This window comes from Eretmochelys imbricata, chromosome 3 (genome assembly GCF_965152235.1).
Source record: "Eretmochelys imbricata isolate rEreImb1 chromosome 3, rEreImb1.hap1, whole genome shotgun sequence".
NCBI lineage: Eukaryota > Metazoa > Chordata > Testudines > Cheloniidae > Eretmochelys > Eretmochelys imbricata.
Genome location: NC_135574.1, coordinates 31,117,933 through 31,136,088, shown reverse-complemented (window position 1 = coordinate 31,136,088; position 18,156 = coordinate 31,117,933). Strand labels below are relative to the sequence as shown.

Below are 18,156 nucleotides of genomic sequence, written 5' to 3'. Positions count from 1 at the left end.
TGGGGACCTTGCTTTAATAAAATAATATTTATTCTAGCTTGGCAGAACTCACTGCTTGTTAATCAAAAAGCCCACTACCAGTTACAAAGGTTGATCATAAGCTTCACTAAACAACAGATAAGTCTTGTAAACCACAGCTCAAATACCATCTTTCCTGGGCTACTGACCAGTTCTCCATCCTGGGGCTTAATGTCACCACCCCCTTGAGTTTACTTAGAATGACACTAGAATACTTGGTATCTGTGTATAGCTTTATATCTTCAAAGTGCCATGCAACCATTAATGAATCCCATATCTCCCCTATGAGGTAGGTAAATATCTCCATTTGCTGGCGGGGGGGATACTGAGATATAAAGAAGTTGGGTGACTTAGCCCAGGTCAGAGAGAGCTGGTGGCAATGCCAGGATTAGAACTCGAACGTTTGTGTTCTAATCACTAGACAATACTGCCTCATGTAACAGCCTCGTTATAGATGTGTTGAGTTGTCCAAACGCCGTTATTAACCTACATTATGTTGTATAATTGTTTCTTAATTTATCAGATGTCTAGCAGTGTGATTTTTTTGTTTCTTTTTGTTTCTTTTTGTTAAAGTGATTCCTTGCTGTTGAGCCCAAAAACCCTTTGCTGGTTCTGCTACAGTGGCTTAGCCCAGCAGATGAAGTTATGCTATTGGTTGTCAGTACTGCAAGAGAATCGACTTTGAATCACTGAACACTTTGAATTCTGGCCTGAAATCCAGTCATTTGGAAGTGACTCTTCTTGCTTAGCCTGTACATTTTCTTCTTGCTTAGCCTGTATGTTTTCTTACACAATTTTTTGTGGGTGAGAATAACGGGAGGATTCTAGGTGACTACTTCTGGCTGTCATCGGAGTTGCTTTAACACTGTGTGAAGCTTATAGTTGCCTATTATTATTATTATTTATTTGAGAGGTTTTTCCTGATCAGATTATCAAATTTCATTGTGTTGGGGGAGAATTCAGTGTGCAAGGACCTCCATTTTTACTTTTGTATTGAAAATTGGCAAATGGTTCAGAAATGCAACTACTTTAACTGCAGAAACTACATTTCTGCTGTGTTTGGTGTGACGTGTCCTTTCCCCAAGCGTTGTTTACAAGCCAATCTGAGTTTTCCTTTTACAAAGCAAATCACCAAATCTTCCTCCCCACCTCACAATTTTCCACTGCATACTATGTTCTGGGCAGGCAATGGACTTAGGTGTTTGGCACATGCAGATGAGCATAGGGATGCTGCCACTTTGGCTAGCCAATCCTTTGGTTATGATTGTTCTGAATCCGAAGTTAATAGTCCGGCCTATATATGGCTTACTTTTAGGTTTTAGCTAATTTAAGGAGACTCCATCACTGTTTCACTTTGAATTAATGCAATAGAACCAGTAGCAGCACCACCTACCCACTCTGTGACAGGTCCCCACTGGGACTGGGGCCTTGTTGTGCTAGGTCCTGTACAAAATACATTTAAAAACTCCTGCCTCACAGAGCTTACAGTTTAAATAGACAAGACAGATGAAATTTGGGAGAAAGTGAAGAGTTGTTATCCCCGTTTCACAGAACTAAGACAGACTAAGTGACTTGCCCCAAGATCACACAGGAATTTTCTGGCAGAGTTTGGAAACAAATTCAAATCTCATTGGGTCCTGGCAGAGCCTTAGACCATCCCTACTTCCTGAGGTATCTACATGCTTATACGTCATAGAAAACTTGACTAGCTGTTGAGGTTTTTTTTGGTCACATTCTTTTTGGAGGGACAGGGAATTCTGTAAATGTGAGGTAGGTTCTGCTTCCATCTATTCTGTATTGGGTGTTTGTTGATCCCATAGAAGCTAGCACTGTTCTGAGGGATGAAAAGTGATGCTTGTATTATTTTAGTGCTGTGAAAGATGGCACAGTTGCTGCTGACCAAGACTCTTCAACATGCTAGTATGTCTTGTTCCATCCTTGTAAAACTCTAGGGGTTCTGAATTTAGCTTGATTATAGCATCAGGAATATTTTTGATCAGAGAAAAATTCAATGATCGCTGTTTTATATCTTAGACACTGCTATTCTCTTAAGTGTAAGGAAAAGCTGAAGTAACTGTGTGGTAACTTGCCATTTTACCACAGTCCCAAACTTAAAACAAATTCAAGTGATTGTCATACTTCCATTAAATTTTGATTTGATGACAGTGCTTCGGAATAAGTACTGGACAGATTTCAAAAGAGGTATTTTCTGGCTGACCTGATGAAGTGGTTAGTGTGAGACTGACCGCCACGTGTTCTACTCTGTAAAGATCAATGTCCTTGAACTGAGGGTATTACAAACAAACAACTGAGAGACTATTTTTTTCTTTCTCCCTTCTTCCCCAATCTGTCATCTGACAGGGAGCAGAAAGGAAGATCAGGGATGAAGAACGAAAACAAAGCAAAAGAAAAGGCAAGTGCACTGACCCCAGCTCCCAATTGAATGCCTGTAAGTAGAAATTATTCCGCCAAGTGTTTAAATCGTAGGCCTCATGTCACTTACAGACTAGTTTTGTTTTCAGTACAATGGAATTTTCCTAGAAAGGAGTCATTGCTTGCCTTTTTTTCCTCCCATAAAATAGCTTCACTTGAATCCACTGTATATGGGATTGTGAACTGTATTTTTGCAATGCACAGGATAAGTTAGGAACTTCAATTCTTCTTCACTCAAAAAGAAACTATATGCCCACTGAGTGGGCTCCACTGTACATCCAATCACTTTATGGCTTTTAGGAGCCAGAGAGTAGAGGGAGAAGGCAGTGCTATTTGGACCAGCATGAAATCACACTTGGCACTTGCAATCAAAGATGAAAAGTGTTGTGCAAGGCACTTTACAAAGTTGGGTAAACATTATTATCCCTGTTTCTACAGATGGGAAACTGAATGTTAAGGGCTTAGTTTTGAGAACTGGTGGAGCACCTGCAACTCCAACTGAAGTCAGTAGGAGCTGGAGATACCCAGAACCTCTGCAAATCAGGCTTAAGGGATGTACCCAAGGCTATGCAGCAAGTCACTGGCAGAGTCTGCAATACAAACCCAGATCTCCTGATTCCCAGCCTTGTACTTGACCCATTAGAGCTGAGCTGCCCCTTTTTAGTTAATACTCTAGTTAGACATTGTTTCTACGCATGTAAAAGTAAGCCCGAGGTAAGCTTGATGCTGGAATGAGCAAAAGGTTTTCTAGCTATATCCTTCCAAATTTGTTTGCTTTTCATTCTTAATTCTCTCCTGCAGATCATACTTTTATGTTGACTCCTACGGAGCCAATGTTTTGATGGTCAGTTATACATTAACAGAGTTTGTTTGGTGTAAAGTTTGTATCCCTGTTTCTCCTTCACGTTGTGCAGCAAGGAAAAGTGTGTATTCCTTGTCTCTCCTCTGGGCTGTTTGAAGATGTTACATCCACTTGATGTGCTTGTCAGAAGCTCTGCTTTTAACAGTTTGATTTGGTTCAATAAAGCATTAACCTCACAGTTTGTTTAAACAGGGTTTCCTGACCCAGCAAATGCAGGCCTTGCGGCCGCAGAAGAACACAATCACACAGGGAAACTCAGTTGTTCAAGGGCAGTTACAGGGAGGGCAGAGTTTTTAAATATATCATAAAAAGAAGGCTCAACGCTTTGCTAGCATTTAACAAGTGTGTATGTGTGTGGGGGGGGGTGTCTCCGATCCCAAGTACAGTAGCCCAAGCAGGATCCAGAGATGACTGTGTACAGTACTAGAGCTTATGGCTGAGAAAGGGTAATTGTATGCTAAACCCCCCATTTGTAGAAGTTCGTATCTATCTTCATAAATGCTGCTTATGGAGCTAAACTTCCTATGCTTGGGCTGAGCCCAGATGTACTGTTTATTTCCCCATTAAGGTTGAATACATATTGTTTGGCTATTTTTGAGCTATAAGCATTACAGTGGCTTCCAGAGACACAATTACTGTATCTATATGGATTGCTCCATAATAGAGCTGGTTGGTAAATTTTGGTTGAAGTTTTAGAAAATCAGTTTTCCCACAGAATTTAAATTTTTGACTAATTGTTTTGAAATTTTTTTCAACTTTTTTTCCATGGGAAATTCAGAATGAAATATTTCATTTTGGGCAGGCTTAACCCAAATCAAAACACTTCAGTTTGCCAACCCAAATTAAAATCTTTCAGTTTGACATCAATCTCTGTTCATCAGAGCTGCTAGAGTGCCTCATGGGAGCTGTAGTTTAGATACCTCATACTCCATTTTCTGTAGGCTAGGCTTCCTAGCTGAACTACATCTCCCATGATGCACTGTGGTTTCTTCCCGCTGGTTGAACTGATGTGCTGCATCATTGGAGTCTTGTGACCACAGTGCTCTGTAGTACATGTGGTCCATCCCAGAAGCACCCAAACGACATTGCCAGGAGGCACATAGTGGCTAACAAGGGAACAGATTAATATTGAACTAGACTGAAATGTTTTGTTTCAATTCACAATGGTGAACCAAAATTTTTCACACAACTTTCCATTCTGCAAAATGTTGGCATCTTGCCGAAATCTACTCCACAGTAGTAACAATGCTTCTGTAGTGCTTTCCATTTGAGGATCTCCAAATGCTTTTCAATACTCTGTGACTGAAGCTTCACAGCCCCTGTGAGGTTGAAATATCCCCCGCACTGTGCAGAAAGGTACAGTGAGTTACACAGGAAGTCTGTGGCAGAGGCGGGACTAGAACCTAGATGTGATTCTCCCAGTCCTGTGCCCATAAGACCATCCTTCATAAATGTTCTTAAGTGAAACAAATATTGATCAGCTCTGTGCGCTTTTAAGAAGTGATATGCTACCAATATTGAAACAAGGCATGCCCATATACCAGAGTGCATGAGCTCACAGAGAAGGAGTGAGCTACTGGGGGAAATCTATTAATTCATTTGTTTACCCGTTTAGACAAAAGCCCTTTCTCCTAACCCCAGCCAAGGAGGGAAGCAATGCCACTTGGCAAACACTTCCTGCCACTCACTGGAAAGGCTTGTGGTAGATTCCTGAAAAAATAGGAGTGCACTGAAAGTGGAGTAGTGTTTAAACTCGGTCATTTGAAATTGGGGTGTGTGGGAGGAACCGCGAGGATTTTTAGCTATCCTTTGGGAAGATTTTACTGAAAATACCTGACATGTGACCCATTCCAAAAGGAATAAGCATCTTTGGCCAGGGTGATTTAGTGGTCCCCAGAATAGGTGACTCCATCAGAGAAGGGAAAACCTCACACTTTCCCCTACTCTCCACTCTTCCCCCCCTCCCCCCCAAAAAAAAAAAAACTAGGCTGAGAAATTAACAATGGGATCCGAAGACCCTCCCCTTCACACCCACCCCAGCACATCACTGCTTAACAGCAATACATTGCTCTTAACGAGTAAGGCTACAACCATGTCATTGTCTTAAATATCCATATATTACAAATATCCATATATTATGATCTTTGATATCTCTTTACAGTTCCCGATGTCAAAGTGCCAATGCTTCCTTCCCACAAGCGGACAGACGTCACTGTCTTCAAGCCATCCCAAGATCTTGACACTCAGCCAGTTCTTTTTATCCCTGACCTTCACCATTCCAGTCTTCAGCGTGGGACTCATGTATGTGATGCCATTGTGTGCCCTTAATATAAAATTAGGGGCATTGTCTGCCTATGTAATGATACTGTACATAGCCACTGGGCTGGTTCTTAAATGTATAACAATTGGGAGCAAAAAGTTAGTATTAAGTGTGATCATATAAACCTTTATGCTTCATGGCATAAGCCTAACAAATGGGAGTTAGGAAGAAAACTTGCTTTGTGGGCAGGTAATTCTTCACCTTCCTGTAAAGCGTTTGATGCTGGCCACTAACAGGATACTGGTCTAGGAGCTCTGGTCTGATCTCTATGTTCCTATTGTTGGCTTCTCAGGTCCACTTTTTATCTATCTATCTGTCTATCTATCTATCTGTCTATCTTTAGCTAGCTAGCTACACACACTGTGGTAGGTTCCAGTTAATGGTCCCATGTCATTTACTATCCAATAGTTGAATATAGAGCACCTTTCTCTGTATACTCAAAATTTTTTCTTGTTTTGTTTTAAAGGTCCTTCCGGTTGCACCAGAAGAACTGGAGGGTGAAGGGTAAGAGACGCGCTGTTTCATCCATTCTATAACACTATTGAATTGCATGGTGCTGTAAAATCAACTAGGAAGGTGAGGTCCCTGCCCCAGAGAGCTTGCCGTGTACTCTAATATTCGGTGTTTTACTCCTCCCCTTATGTAAGCCCCAGACCATAGTCAGACCTATAAGCAGCACAGGCCTCAGGCTGTCGGTGATGCCGTCTTCTCCAAAATGGAAAATCTTGCATAGCAGGCACTCTCCATCACTATGCAGCCAGCTTGACCCTCAGGTTTGCTGCTCTGGGCTTTCCAGTGTGTGCCAAAAAATATTCACATTCCAAAGGGCCTTGCCCAGAATCTCCAGGTAAATAGCTGATTTGGTGTTGTGCTTAAGCAGCACAAGGGGACTCTGTTGTTGGAGAGAGAGCAGCAGCAGCAGAATCAAAGCACCTGGGCAGTTGTAAATAATGTGTATTGACTTGTGTAGAAAGTAATGCCCATTGTAATTAGGGTAATAGTTACCCAGGTTCTCAAATTATGTACATCATAAGATCCATGACGTGGCCATTTCCCTGCTTCCAGGCAAGAAGGCTGCTCCTGCTGATGTTACTTTTTTTTTCTTTCCCTATTGCAGCTCTAATATGAAGAGGGGGCCTTATATAACTGAAGATGATTTTATTGCACCTCCCAATAAGTTGACCAGAACAGAGGAACCAAAACGAGGTAACTTTTTTTTTTTTTGACACATTTGTTGCATTGCCATGAAAGAAAGCCAGGTAAGGGGTAGGAATGCTTTTCTTTGGGTGGGTCAGGGAGGGTAGTGTCTGCTCTCTTTTGATGTGCCCATCTGATTCTCATCTGTGCATCTCCTGCTAGCATTTATTTTGGGAAGAAAATATTCCCTTTTGTGCCTCAGCAGGGGAGCCAGCTAAACTTGCAAATACATAATTTTTGGTTTTAAGAACAGTGGGAGTTTTTGTCTCATGATCAAGACTTCTGGTTCTATTCACAGCTCAGACATTGACTTGCTGAGTAAACTTTGGCAAGACACTTAACTTCCCTGTGTCTGTTGCCCGCAGCTAGAATCGTACCACTTTCTCCGGGGCTTTTTTTTTTTTTTTTTTCATGGTTTTTAACCTCTCAGCACCCTGTTGAGTAGGGAAGTGCTATCATCCCCGTTTCGTAGATGGAGAAAGTGAAGCACAGAAGGTTAAAGGACTTGTCTGTGGCAGATGAGGAACTGAACCAATGTCTCTGGAGTCCCAGTTACAACCTTAACCATATGGCTGTCCTTCCCCTTTGGCTGCGATAAACAAATGAAGATGTTTGCTAAGGGAAAATGAGAATTAATGAGAGCTTTAGTAAATCATAAAATGGGGACCTTATTCTGTGGGTAGCTGCCATAGCATCATATTTATGCTCTATAATAATACCTAGCTTTTATATAGCACTTTTCATCAGTGGACCTCAAAGCACTTGACAAAGGAGGCCAGTATTATCTCCATTGTACAGATGGGGAAACTGAGGCACAGGGGTGAAGTGACTTGCCCAAAGTCACCCAGCAGGCCAGTGCAAGAACCAGAAGTAGAAGTCCAGAGTCCATCAGTGCTCTGTACACTAAGCCACACTGCTTCCCTTGTATAGATGGTTATTGCTCTGTTCGCTTTTAAATGCGCCCCCCTCCTTCTGCCTTCATTTTTAAACCCTCCTCCACCAAATTAAAAATCTCCAAGCATCCAAGCTTAATTCACCCCATTTGACCTAGATGTTACAGTATATTTTTCCAAATCACAGGTGCATCAGAGCAGTGAGCTATCAAACATAATAAACAATATGTGCCACAATACCTAGTAATTAGAGGGTGAATTAAGGACTTTGAAGCTGTTACATGTCCACATTTCCCTGCTCTTATTTGCTTATTGCACAGCCTTAATGTAGTTTTTAATGGGGCTGTTTTTCTGTGTAATGGCTCCGTCTCCATGAGCTGGAGGACGCTCTGGTTGTCTGGCTTCTCATTCTTTCATTCCAGTCTTTGGAGCGGGGAATCAGATCCATATCCTACTAAATGGAGCAACATGATTGCTAATAAATATTGCTGAACAATAGCAAGGAAGTGAAATGGGGAAGCAAAGAGGGGGAGAGACAAGATTAAAATGGGGGGGAAAGTATAGACTGTTGCAAGAAACTAAAGAGAAGGAATAGCAAGTTCAGCATGAGTAACTGAACTGGTATCTGCTGCATTATTTTATTTAACAGTTTCTCCAGGCAGCCAGATAGCATGGGCCATAGCCAAGAGACTCTGAAGGATGTGTGTTCCACTTGTTCAACTACTCTGCCTTCTCTAAAAGCATTTCCAGTGTAGCCTTTTATCTCATTAACAAATGGAGACAAATGCAGGATAGTTTCAAAGGCAAAGGTGTTTAGCACCTGAGCTTGGGACACTTCTGCATGTCTTGTTGCTTGTCACTCTTTCAACAAGCATATAAAAGGTACATTTTTGATTTAACTAAGTTTGTGTGTACATCTTCTCTGCATTATCTTAATGTATGTTACTCTGTGCTTTCACAACACTCACTTATGCCTTGTCCTCAAGGAACAAATATATATTAAAGCACTCTCTCTGGTTTGCATTCAGTGTTGCTGTATGTCCGAAAGGAGTCGGAAGAAGTCTTTGATGCACTTATGCTAAAGACACCGTCTCTGAAAGGTCTAATGGAAGCTGTAAGTATCAGGGCAGTTCATAAAACCTTGCGTCCTGTCTGTGAAACCATGAGCATGACATCTGGTTCCCTAAATACTTAAAGTATGGCGGAGCTTGAATCATAGCTGCAGTTTGAGTCATCTAAATATTTCTGTTGCTTCCAGTTAAAAAGTAGGTGCTGGTTCTCCGCCTAAGTGACCTTTGAGTAAGGGGGAGAACACTGCAGTTAACTCCTCAGCTTCTATTTAAAGCTGACTTTGAAAAATAGAGCAAGCAAAGACCGTTCCTTACCGGCATCCTTCACCGGTGCTGTGGTGGGCTTAGCTCATCAGGGGAGCAGCTAAGTCTGCAGTGGGTTCTAGCGAGTTTAGTGGTAGTTCCAGATACATTCGAAGTAGTGATCTCTCAGTCAAGAATAGCTGGATTCTAGAAATATTAAACATGTTTGCCTGGGATCTATTTTTCCATACTTAAGAATTCAGAGTTTGAATAATCTGCGCATAAGAGAGCAGATGAAGCTCATGGCTTAAATTTTCAAGTAACTGGTGATTTTAGGAACCTCCATTTTTGTGTGTCCAACTTTGAGACATCTTAAAGGGGCTTGATTTTTGAAGAATGGGTGCTGCTCAGCACTCTGTGAACATCAGGTACCTTTTAGGTGGTCTCAGACTGGATGTCCAAAAACCTTGAGGCACCCAAAATCACTAGTCACATTGGAAAATATACACTCCTAGGTTCATTTTTCATCCAGATCCTCTCCACCGAGCTGCAGAAGAAGCTTTTTCAGATTTTTCCATTGGTATCAAAACTAATCTGCAGGGTCCTACTTTGTGACTGTTTTTCATAGTTTGGGGGTAACATTTTAATTAGTTGCTGGAACAGTTTCTGGAGCATGTCCAAATGGCTTATATTTTTATCAGTCTCTCATTACTTTTTGTTTTCCCTCCAAGCCTAGCGAATTGTATCCTCATTCCAAGGGACTATGTTAATGCCAAATTTCAAGGTGTTTTTGAACAAGGGTTACAGCAAAATATCTATTTTTGCAATGGGAAAACTGGTTGTTGTTTTTTTTATTATCCATAATAAAAAATGGCTGAAGGGATTTTGCTTTAACTTTATACAGACATGCCCACATGCACTCACAAATAAAATTCTTCTTTAGTCTGAGACCAAGCCTGGAAAATGTAAATTAAAAAAGTGAATATTTCAGGAAGTTGTGAGCATGTGAAAACGGAGAGGTTGGAATGGAAACTGCTGTGCACCCTTAACTGTAGCTCTTGCTACTGGCTACAATAGTGTGATTTTTAAGCTACGTCTATGCTGCGCCACAATGTGGATTACAAGGGCGTGAATTGCAGAGCACACCAAAATGTGCTCCAGCTGCTCTGTGTGGAGGCTGCTGGTACAAACTAAAAAGGTCTGTGGTTTCAAACAGGACTATGTTCACACCAGCTAGGTACCTTCTTTACACCAGCAGCATCCATGCAGAGCAGTTAGTGCATGAAATTTTGGTGCGCTCTGCAATTCACACCCCCATAGTCTGCACTGTGGTGCAGTGTCGACAAGCCCTTAAATTGCAAAATATCACCCACTCCTCCAGTTGCCTGCTGGGGTACAGGGAAAGTGTAGAGGTTATTTTGGGGAGTACCTGTTGAATTTACAACAAACATTGAAACTCTTGGTCATTTGATTTTGCTTGCTTGTCTTTGTCCAACCAGTGTCTTGTTAAGGTTTGACGGCTGAAGGGTTTAAGGTGGTATAAGTGAAAGTACTCATTAGCCTTAGTCCTGGGATCCAAAATCCATTCCCTAATCTGAGATTCCATCATGGCTTTTGTGACTTGCACTTACGATGTGTTACAAAGCATTTGCGCCTAATCTTTGGGGGTACAGGGGGAAGAGGAGTTTATCGACCCAATTGTAGCATCGACCCAATTCTACTCAGACCCTGATGTAGGAGCAAGCAGAATGTATGTACTAGAACAGATCTAAATCAGGAAATCCCCACCTGTTACTACGTAATGCAAGATGGGTATTTGCTATCAGTGTGAGATTAGAACAAAAACAAAACTGTAGATAAAGCAACTTGCCAAAGAAAATTGGTTGTAGAACAATAACAACCACTTTGTTGTGGGTTTTACGGGTTTATGTGGTTTATGTAATAAAATACTTAATGAGGTGACTGCTGTTTTTTATACTGACCTCATTTTGCCAATTATTGTAGGATATTTGCAGCTGTCTTCTTTCCTTAGCAGAGCATGCACATTCCTCACCTCATTGCTTCTGGGATGTGGGGGCAGCATATCCTTCCCTCTCCGCAGTGGCTAGGGAAACTAAAGTTTAGCATTTTGTCTTAATTGCAGAAAAATTAGGGTTTTTATCAGAGAATTTTATTTTTATTTTTTATCATGGAAAACTAAGATCCCTGGTGACCAGTGCCAGTTTTCTTCAAGGCCTGTTCTGCCATACATAAAGCCACCATGGTGTGGAACCCAGTTACCACCTGATAGAGGCAGTTGTGGTTAAAACATGATTCAGTAGTTTGTTGCAATCGGAGGGTTCGCTCAGGGCTCAGTCATGAGAGCACTTTTATTTAGTTGTTTAAATATGGATGTTTGAAAAATTTGACCAGAAACTTCAAAGTGAAAATAAGAAAATTTAAGCATTGAAACTGATTGATTGCATTCCTGTCCTAGTAATTAATCCACTGGTAAACTGGAAATCATAATGATTAAAAATTGGCATGTCCTGTTGATTGATTGGGCTACTTTTTAGGAATGTCAGTGTCAATCTTGCAAGGCAGGGTTTTTGTATTTCACTTTTACTCAGGTGCACGATACAATGATGTAAATCAAACAAAGTGGCCTACAGTCTCTCTCATTTAGGGACTCTGTTTTCTTTTTATGTTCTAGATATCTGACAAGTATGATGTTCCTTTTGATAAAATTGGAAAAATCTTCAAGAAATGTAAAAAAGGGTGAGTATGTCTCAAGTAACATCTACCACAGCTTTCCAAAGAAAGGGTGATATCTTGTGATGTTGTCCAGCTGTTTTAAAAAAATAAAATACACATTATAAACCCCCTGCATGTACACGTGCTCCCTTCATACACAACACAGATGCTAAATCTGTTCCAAAATGCACAGATTGGTTACAAGGCCAGTAGGGACCATTTTGATTATCTAGTCTGACCTCATGCATAACACAGACCCCAGACTTCCCTGAATTAATTCCTGTTTGAACTAGAACAAATCTTTTTTTTTTTTTTTTTTTTTAAGGAAAACACCAGTCTTGATTTAACATTGTTGTTGATTGCGAATCCACCACAGTCTTTAATTCCCTCACTGTTTAAAACAAAACACAAAAACCCTGCACTTTATTTCTAGTCTGAATTTATATAGTTTCAGCTTCCAGCCATTGGATCTTGTTTATACCTCTGTCAGCTAGATTGAAGAGCCCTCTATTATCAAATTTCTGTTCCCCATGTAGGTATTTACAGACTATAATCAACTCACTCCTTATCTTTCTCTTTGTTAGGTAAATATATTGAGCTCCTTGAGTCTTTCACTGTAAGGTTAAGGCATGTTTTCCAACCCTTTAATCGTTCACATGGCTCTTCTCTGAACCATCTCCAATTATTTATCATCTATTTTGAATTGTGGACACCAGAACTAGACACAGTATTCAATCCTTTAATTTTCCATGCCTTTGGAATGTGCTGTAAAGAGCTGTCCTCATATGAGTCAAAATACTAAAGCAGGACTGCTTGGGAAAGGTGTGAATTGAAAGTGTGCTAACCAAAGGCAATTCAATTTAGGCAGGCATCTGTATCCATAAAGACCATTTCAGGAAAAGAGGAAGTGGTGTGATGTATCCAGATTGCAGCAATTGAATTGCCATCCCCATTGTGTTTTGTTGTTACATCCATAATTGTTAGGTTGTGTGCAGTGTTGTAGCTGTGTTTAAATGGCCACTTCACCTTGAATGGTCCCTTGAAATGTGTGTTCACTACTTATGCTAAACAGCCTGTTCCTCCTTGTATTTAGCTGTGAAACTCTGGGTATGTCTACACAGCAAAGAAAAACCCATGGCTGGCTTGTGCCAGCTGACGTGACCTCGTGGGTTTAGGCTTGTAGGGCTGTTTTACTGCTGTCTAGACTTTTGGGCTCGGGCAGGAGCCTGAGCTCTGGGACCCTCCCACCCCACAGGGTCCTAGAGTCTGTGCTCCAGCCCAAGCCCAGATGTCTACTAGAAGTGAAACAGCCCCATAAGTCTGAGTTGGCTGGCATGGGCCAGCTGTGGGTGTCTAGTTGCTGTGTACCCTCTGAGTACCTTTCCCAGACATGAGGAGGATCTCAGTGAGGCAGACAAGCTTTTGAGCCACACACACAGAAGTTGATCCAGTAAAAGATACTGCCTCACCCACCTTGTTTCTATATTTGTTAGGTGTCCAGCTGAACCAGTTCAAAGCTTTGTGAACTATCCATGTGTCTTGAAACTGAGTTAGCATCATAAAGATTGTGGGTCAGGAGTGCTGTGTTGGAAAAGGTTTTCCCATCCAATGAAAACCTTCAAGATCTCAAAAAATTTCCTGTTCTGCTGTGGGACAAACCTGAGACCTTTTGATATTTTCTGCAAAAATATAGAGGCCGCACCCGAGAATAACCAAAGCCCAGTGGTTTTGGCACTTGCCTGGGATGCCTCCAGCATCCTGATTCAGAGCAGAGACTTGTACCTGCGTCTCCTGCATCCCAGGTGAGTGCCTTATCCCCCAGGCTATTCTGGGATGGAGTCTGTCTCCGTCTCTCCTGTTGGAGTTGTTCTACTTTTTGCATAAATAAATAAATATTCATTGGGACAGAAAGCGAGAGACTGACTCTCTAGTCCAGTGCTTAGGGCATTCACCTGGGATGTGAGACCCCTGTCCAAGTCCCTGCACCAGTGAATATTTAATTATTTATACAAAGTGGAATCAGACAGAGTATGGTCTTGGACCTGGTTCTCCCATGTGTTTTGCATTCAGGTGAGTGTCACAACCAGGCGATTTTGTGTGTGTGACTCTCTCCCAGCTCTATTTATCATTTTTGAGATCATTCTCCCTCCATTTCCCACACGCTGGTCTTGCAGCTCTTTCAAATTGTGGACAGTGGTTTGTAAGTGTGGCTTCAAGCCACAACAGTAACTTTTGAAGCAGATTAGATCAGTTAAACCAGTGGTTCTCAACCTTTCCAGACTACTGTATCCCTTCCAGGAGTCTGGTTTGACTTGCATACCCCCAAGTTACAACTCACTTAAAAGCTACTTGCTTACAAAATCAGACATAAAAATACAAAAGTGTCACAGCACACTATTACTGAAAAATTGCTCACATTCTCATTTTTTACCATATAATTAGAAAATAAATCAATAAGAATATAAATATTGTACTTGCATTTCAGTGTAATATGTCGAGCAGTATAAATATTTCATTGTCTGTATGAAATTTTAGTTTGTACTGACGTCGCTAGTGCTTTTTCTGTAGCCTGTTGTAAAACTAGGCAAATATCTAGATGAGTTGATGTACCCCTTGGAAGACCTCTGCGTACGCCCGGGGTACACATACCTCTGGTTGAGAAGCACTGAGTTAAACCATGATAGGAGATGAAGGGTCAAAGAGGGGTAGCAGAGATCCCGAGTTATTTCTGGGCAGTCCAGAAGTGTTCTCTTAGCTTTAAATCAGAAACACTTAATGCATTTCTGGTAACTTCTTCACTTTAAACTATAATACTTACCAGCCTTACTTTCTAGAATCCTGATCAACATGGACGACAATATTGTGAAGCACTATTCGAATGAAGACACCTTCCAGCTACAGATTGAAGAGACTGGAGGATCTTACAAGCTCACTCTCACTGAGATCTAAGACCAAAGCCATCGAACCTCTGTGGATTTTAAATGAAGGTCTCAGATGAACATTTTTCTGTAATTTAGTCTTCCGGGTAACACACTAATCGCTTTCTCTAGAAGAAACCCAATGAGTTCAGTTCTTCCAGGGATCGGAGCACTGTGTGTTTAGCAAAGTTGATACAGTCATGTTTTTGTTCTTCCCAAAGGACAAAACAATGCTCATAACTCAGTGCACTTGAAATGAGTGAAAAAAGATATCAGGAATTAAATAATATTTATGTACAAAACATTAGCAAATGGGGATGGGGAGAGAAGCCTTGAAATAGTGGTGATATTCTAACTTCTATTTATCTATTAAATATTCATGTGAGCCTATCAGTTGATAGTGTCTTATTGGACTGCTCTCTTGTAGATGCAGCTGCACAACTCTCATTGATGCTTATGGGAGACTAGACTCAATAATGTTTACTGCTGAACAGGGCATGTTGCTGAAATCACTTGTTTAATTTTTGCGGGAATGTAAAACTGCCTTGCTCATGAAGAACTTACCTAAGTTGCTGTGTGAACTCATTTGACATGAAGCTGTATTGTATATAAGTGCAATATATTTTTTGAAGGTTTGTAAATGTGTACATAGGAGTCATATATAATATATACAAAAAATATGGTGTTCATGTATATACAGTGAATATATGCAATGAACCCTCCCTAAAAGGATACTATATACAGGCAACCAGCTATTTAAAAGCCTAGTATGCGCCAAACCTGAGCACACATTCTATATTCATAGAACGCACAGAGATGACTTGTTTAAAGAGGATTTTCCCAAGCAGAAGGAATGATGCTTACCGTACAGCAGACCACTCTGTACACCGTGAGGTGTGGTGGGTTAGGTTTGTGTTGTACACTACCAAATAAAGTTCTACAATGGCTGTGTTACTCATATTCTGTACCTGTAGTAAGATTGTGTATTCTCAGTCTTGAACCTGAGAGGAGCTGTGTGCTTGTGCTTCCAGGGAATAAGCCAACCTCTTGGGTTTATGAAGAAGTTTTCCCTACGGCCAGCTATTCCGTAACTGCCTGCTCCAGGATTTCTCACACCATCTTCTGAATCCAGTGCTGGCTACTGTCAGAGACAAGATATTGGACTAGATGAGCCAGTACGCTGATCCAGTCTGGCAGACCCTGTGATCCTGAGAACTTGATCCTGCAGGTGAATAGATAAGGATTGAGAGATTAAGGCCCAAGCCACCAGTAGGGCCATGTAGCACAATGCTCACAATCCAAGTAGGTGTCTGGGGAGTGGGCCCTGCAGGCTGGCAAGTTCACCATGCTCCGTGTTCATCGTGAAGCATCAAGCCTGCAGCTGTGGGAAGAGAAACTGAGCAGTGGCTGCCTGTGACCAAAACACTGTTAAATATTAAAATATTTAATATTAAAAATATTTAAAATTGCTGCTATGCATTGTATCATAGCCTTTACTCTGACTATTCCCCCGTCTTCCAGCACCAGGCCTGCTACCCCTCCATTATTCCTCAGTGATCAATTTGGTGCAGGGACAGAGTTTTGCTGACCTACTGAGCACTCCATATTCTCCATGCTGTGTGAAAATCTCTCTGTACAAGTTTTCAGCAAACGTTGAGTGCTCAGTGCTTTTGCAGACTGCAGACAGCTTGTAGGACTCAAACCTAAAAAAGAAACATGTCTGTAATGCTGTGGGCATATTGATGAGACTGCACCAGCATGTAATCTCTCCTAAGCACGTCCTGGTTTTAAGAAAAAAACAGAACTCTGTTGTACTCAAGTTTCTCTGAATTTACTGCAATTTGGGCTTCCATTTATATATTCGGGGGGAAATGTTACTGTGGCGAGGGAATTCTTATACACTCATGTAGACATACAAATTCATTTTTATTGGAAGTGGAAGTTTTATTACAGAATCAGTCTAGGGCTAGGGAAGTAGATTTAGATCATTTGTAGATGTAGACTTGATATGATTTTCTTGTACTGTTACCTTAACGAAGTATGTGACTTAAATTAGGGATTGTTTTCCACTATAAAATACTCTGGGAAACGGGTCTTATTATAATAGCAATGTTGTATGTTTGATCAAACTGGAGTTTTTGGTCTTGCCTACTGTTTTGCTTTTTTTTAATTGTATAATTGAAGATATATTTTAAACCAAAGCTATTAAATTTTATATGTCCATTTCTAATTACGAGACTCTCATGTAATTAACAAATTTTAGCCTCCCTTCTGCTGTGACTAACATGCAATTTTAAAACAAAACAAAAAAAAAAACCCACCCTTGCCTTCTAATTTCTCTTACAGATATCAGCCAACAGAGGCGCCCCTTGCTTTGTTTTTATCTCCTCATAGCGAACACCAAAACTGTGTTTAATATTTATTGGTTTCAGGCCAAACAGATCACTTGAGAGAGAGTGTGTGCATGTGCGTACGCATGCATATTTTGACAGTTATTAAGGTAAAGGATTATTGGACGGCTCCATTGAAATGAATGACAAAATTCCCCTTGGTTTCAGTAGAGTCAGGATTTCACCCATTGTTGTTCTAATGACTGTGGAGTTCTGCTGTCACTAATATAGTTCTTTAATTGAACTGAGAGGTTTAAAATAAAAGATCAGAAGATGTTTCTTTCCGTATAGCCTCTTGTCATATAGGAAGCGTTTTCTAAACTCTCAGCCTGTCCTCGAAGGCAAAAAAAAGAAAAAAAAGTGGAGAGCTGCTGCATCATAAGCACCAATTTGCAGCGCCTGATTGCACTTTGGTAAGCGCAGTTGGCCCATTGTTTACAGTTTGGTACCTCTGCAAACGTAATTCTGTCCAGCTGGAGACTTTACAGCCCAGTAGCCCTGAATGGAACACTGGACATTACCAGTCATGCCATTTCTCAAGGGATCAGCCTCTCCCTGCTTCTAGCTGCAACTGGGTACCATTGGCTTTCCTAGGGGAGCTGACAGAAGCCTGTGTAGAACTACAGTTAAGTAGCTGAATGAATGGATCCTTCCTTATCTTGTCCGGGATGAGAAGTGCCAGACTGTGGGCTGGAGCATGAAGATCTCTGTTTAGCCACAGAATAGGTACAGTAGAGGGGATGGCGGCACAAGCTCCCGTACCTTGACCTGCTGCACATCTCAGCCTATAGCAGTGGTTCTCAAACGGTGTTTGTGAAATGTTACAGGGGGTTCTTGGGGAGGGAGAGGGGGGGGATTTCCTAATGGTAGACAGAGCTGTCTCTAGGGACCCCAGGCAACATGGGGCCAGCAGCCCGGAGCCCCTGGACTTCCAAGAGCTATGCAGATCAAAGCAAGCATATCTATCACACTGAGGAGATTGAAATTTCAAGACTCCTTATAAGAAATGGAAAGGGAGGTGGATATTTTTTGCTGTTTTTAAAATTAAGTAGGCAGCTAGTGTTTTTTTTAAATTGTGA

The 18,156-nt window shown here is 41.2% G+C and overlaps 1 protein-coding gene across 2 annotated transcripts in view; it reads left to right on the top strand.

The window, feature by feature from the left end:
- GRHL1 (grainyhead like transcription factor 1) overlaps positions 1-15,799 on the top strand; it is a 64,064-nt gene extending 48,265 nt beyond the window's left edge. Inside the window, exons 10-17 of one of the 2 annotated variants that reach the window (XM_077812537.1) lie at positions 2,380-2,467; positions 5,475-5,614; positions 6,100-6,137; positions 6,751-6,839; positions 8,752-8,837; positions 11,729-11,793; positions 14,604-14,756; positions 15,719-15,799. In XM_077812537.1, the coding sequence (XP_077668663.1) occupies positions 2,380-2,467; positions 5,475-5,614; positions 6,100-6,137; positions 6,751-6,839; positions 8,752-8,837; positions 11,729-11,793; positions 14,604-14,718 (621 nt within the window). In that variant the 3' untranslated portion in view covers positions 14,719-14,756; positions 15,719-15,799. Of the gene's footprint in view, positions 1-2,379; positions 2,468-5,474; positions 5,615-6,099; positions 6,138-6,750; positions 6,840-8,751; positions 8,838-11,728; positions 11,794-14,603; positions 15,227-15,718 lie in introns of those variants that run through there. The other variant, XM_077812536.1, reaches the window with a different exon arrangement.
- Positions 15,800-18,156: the final 2,357 nt, after the last annotated feature.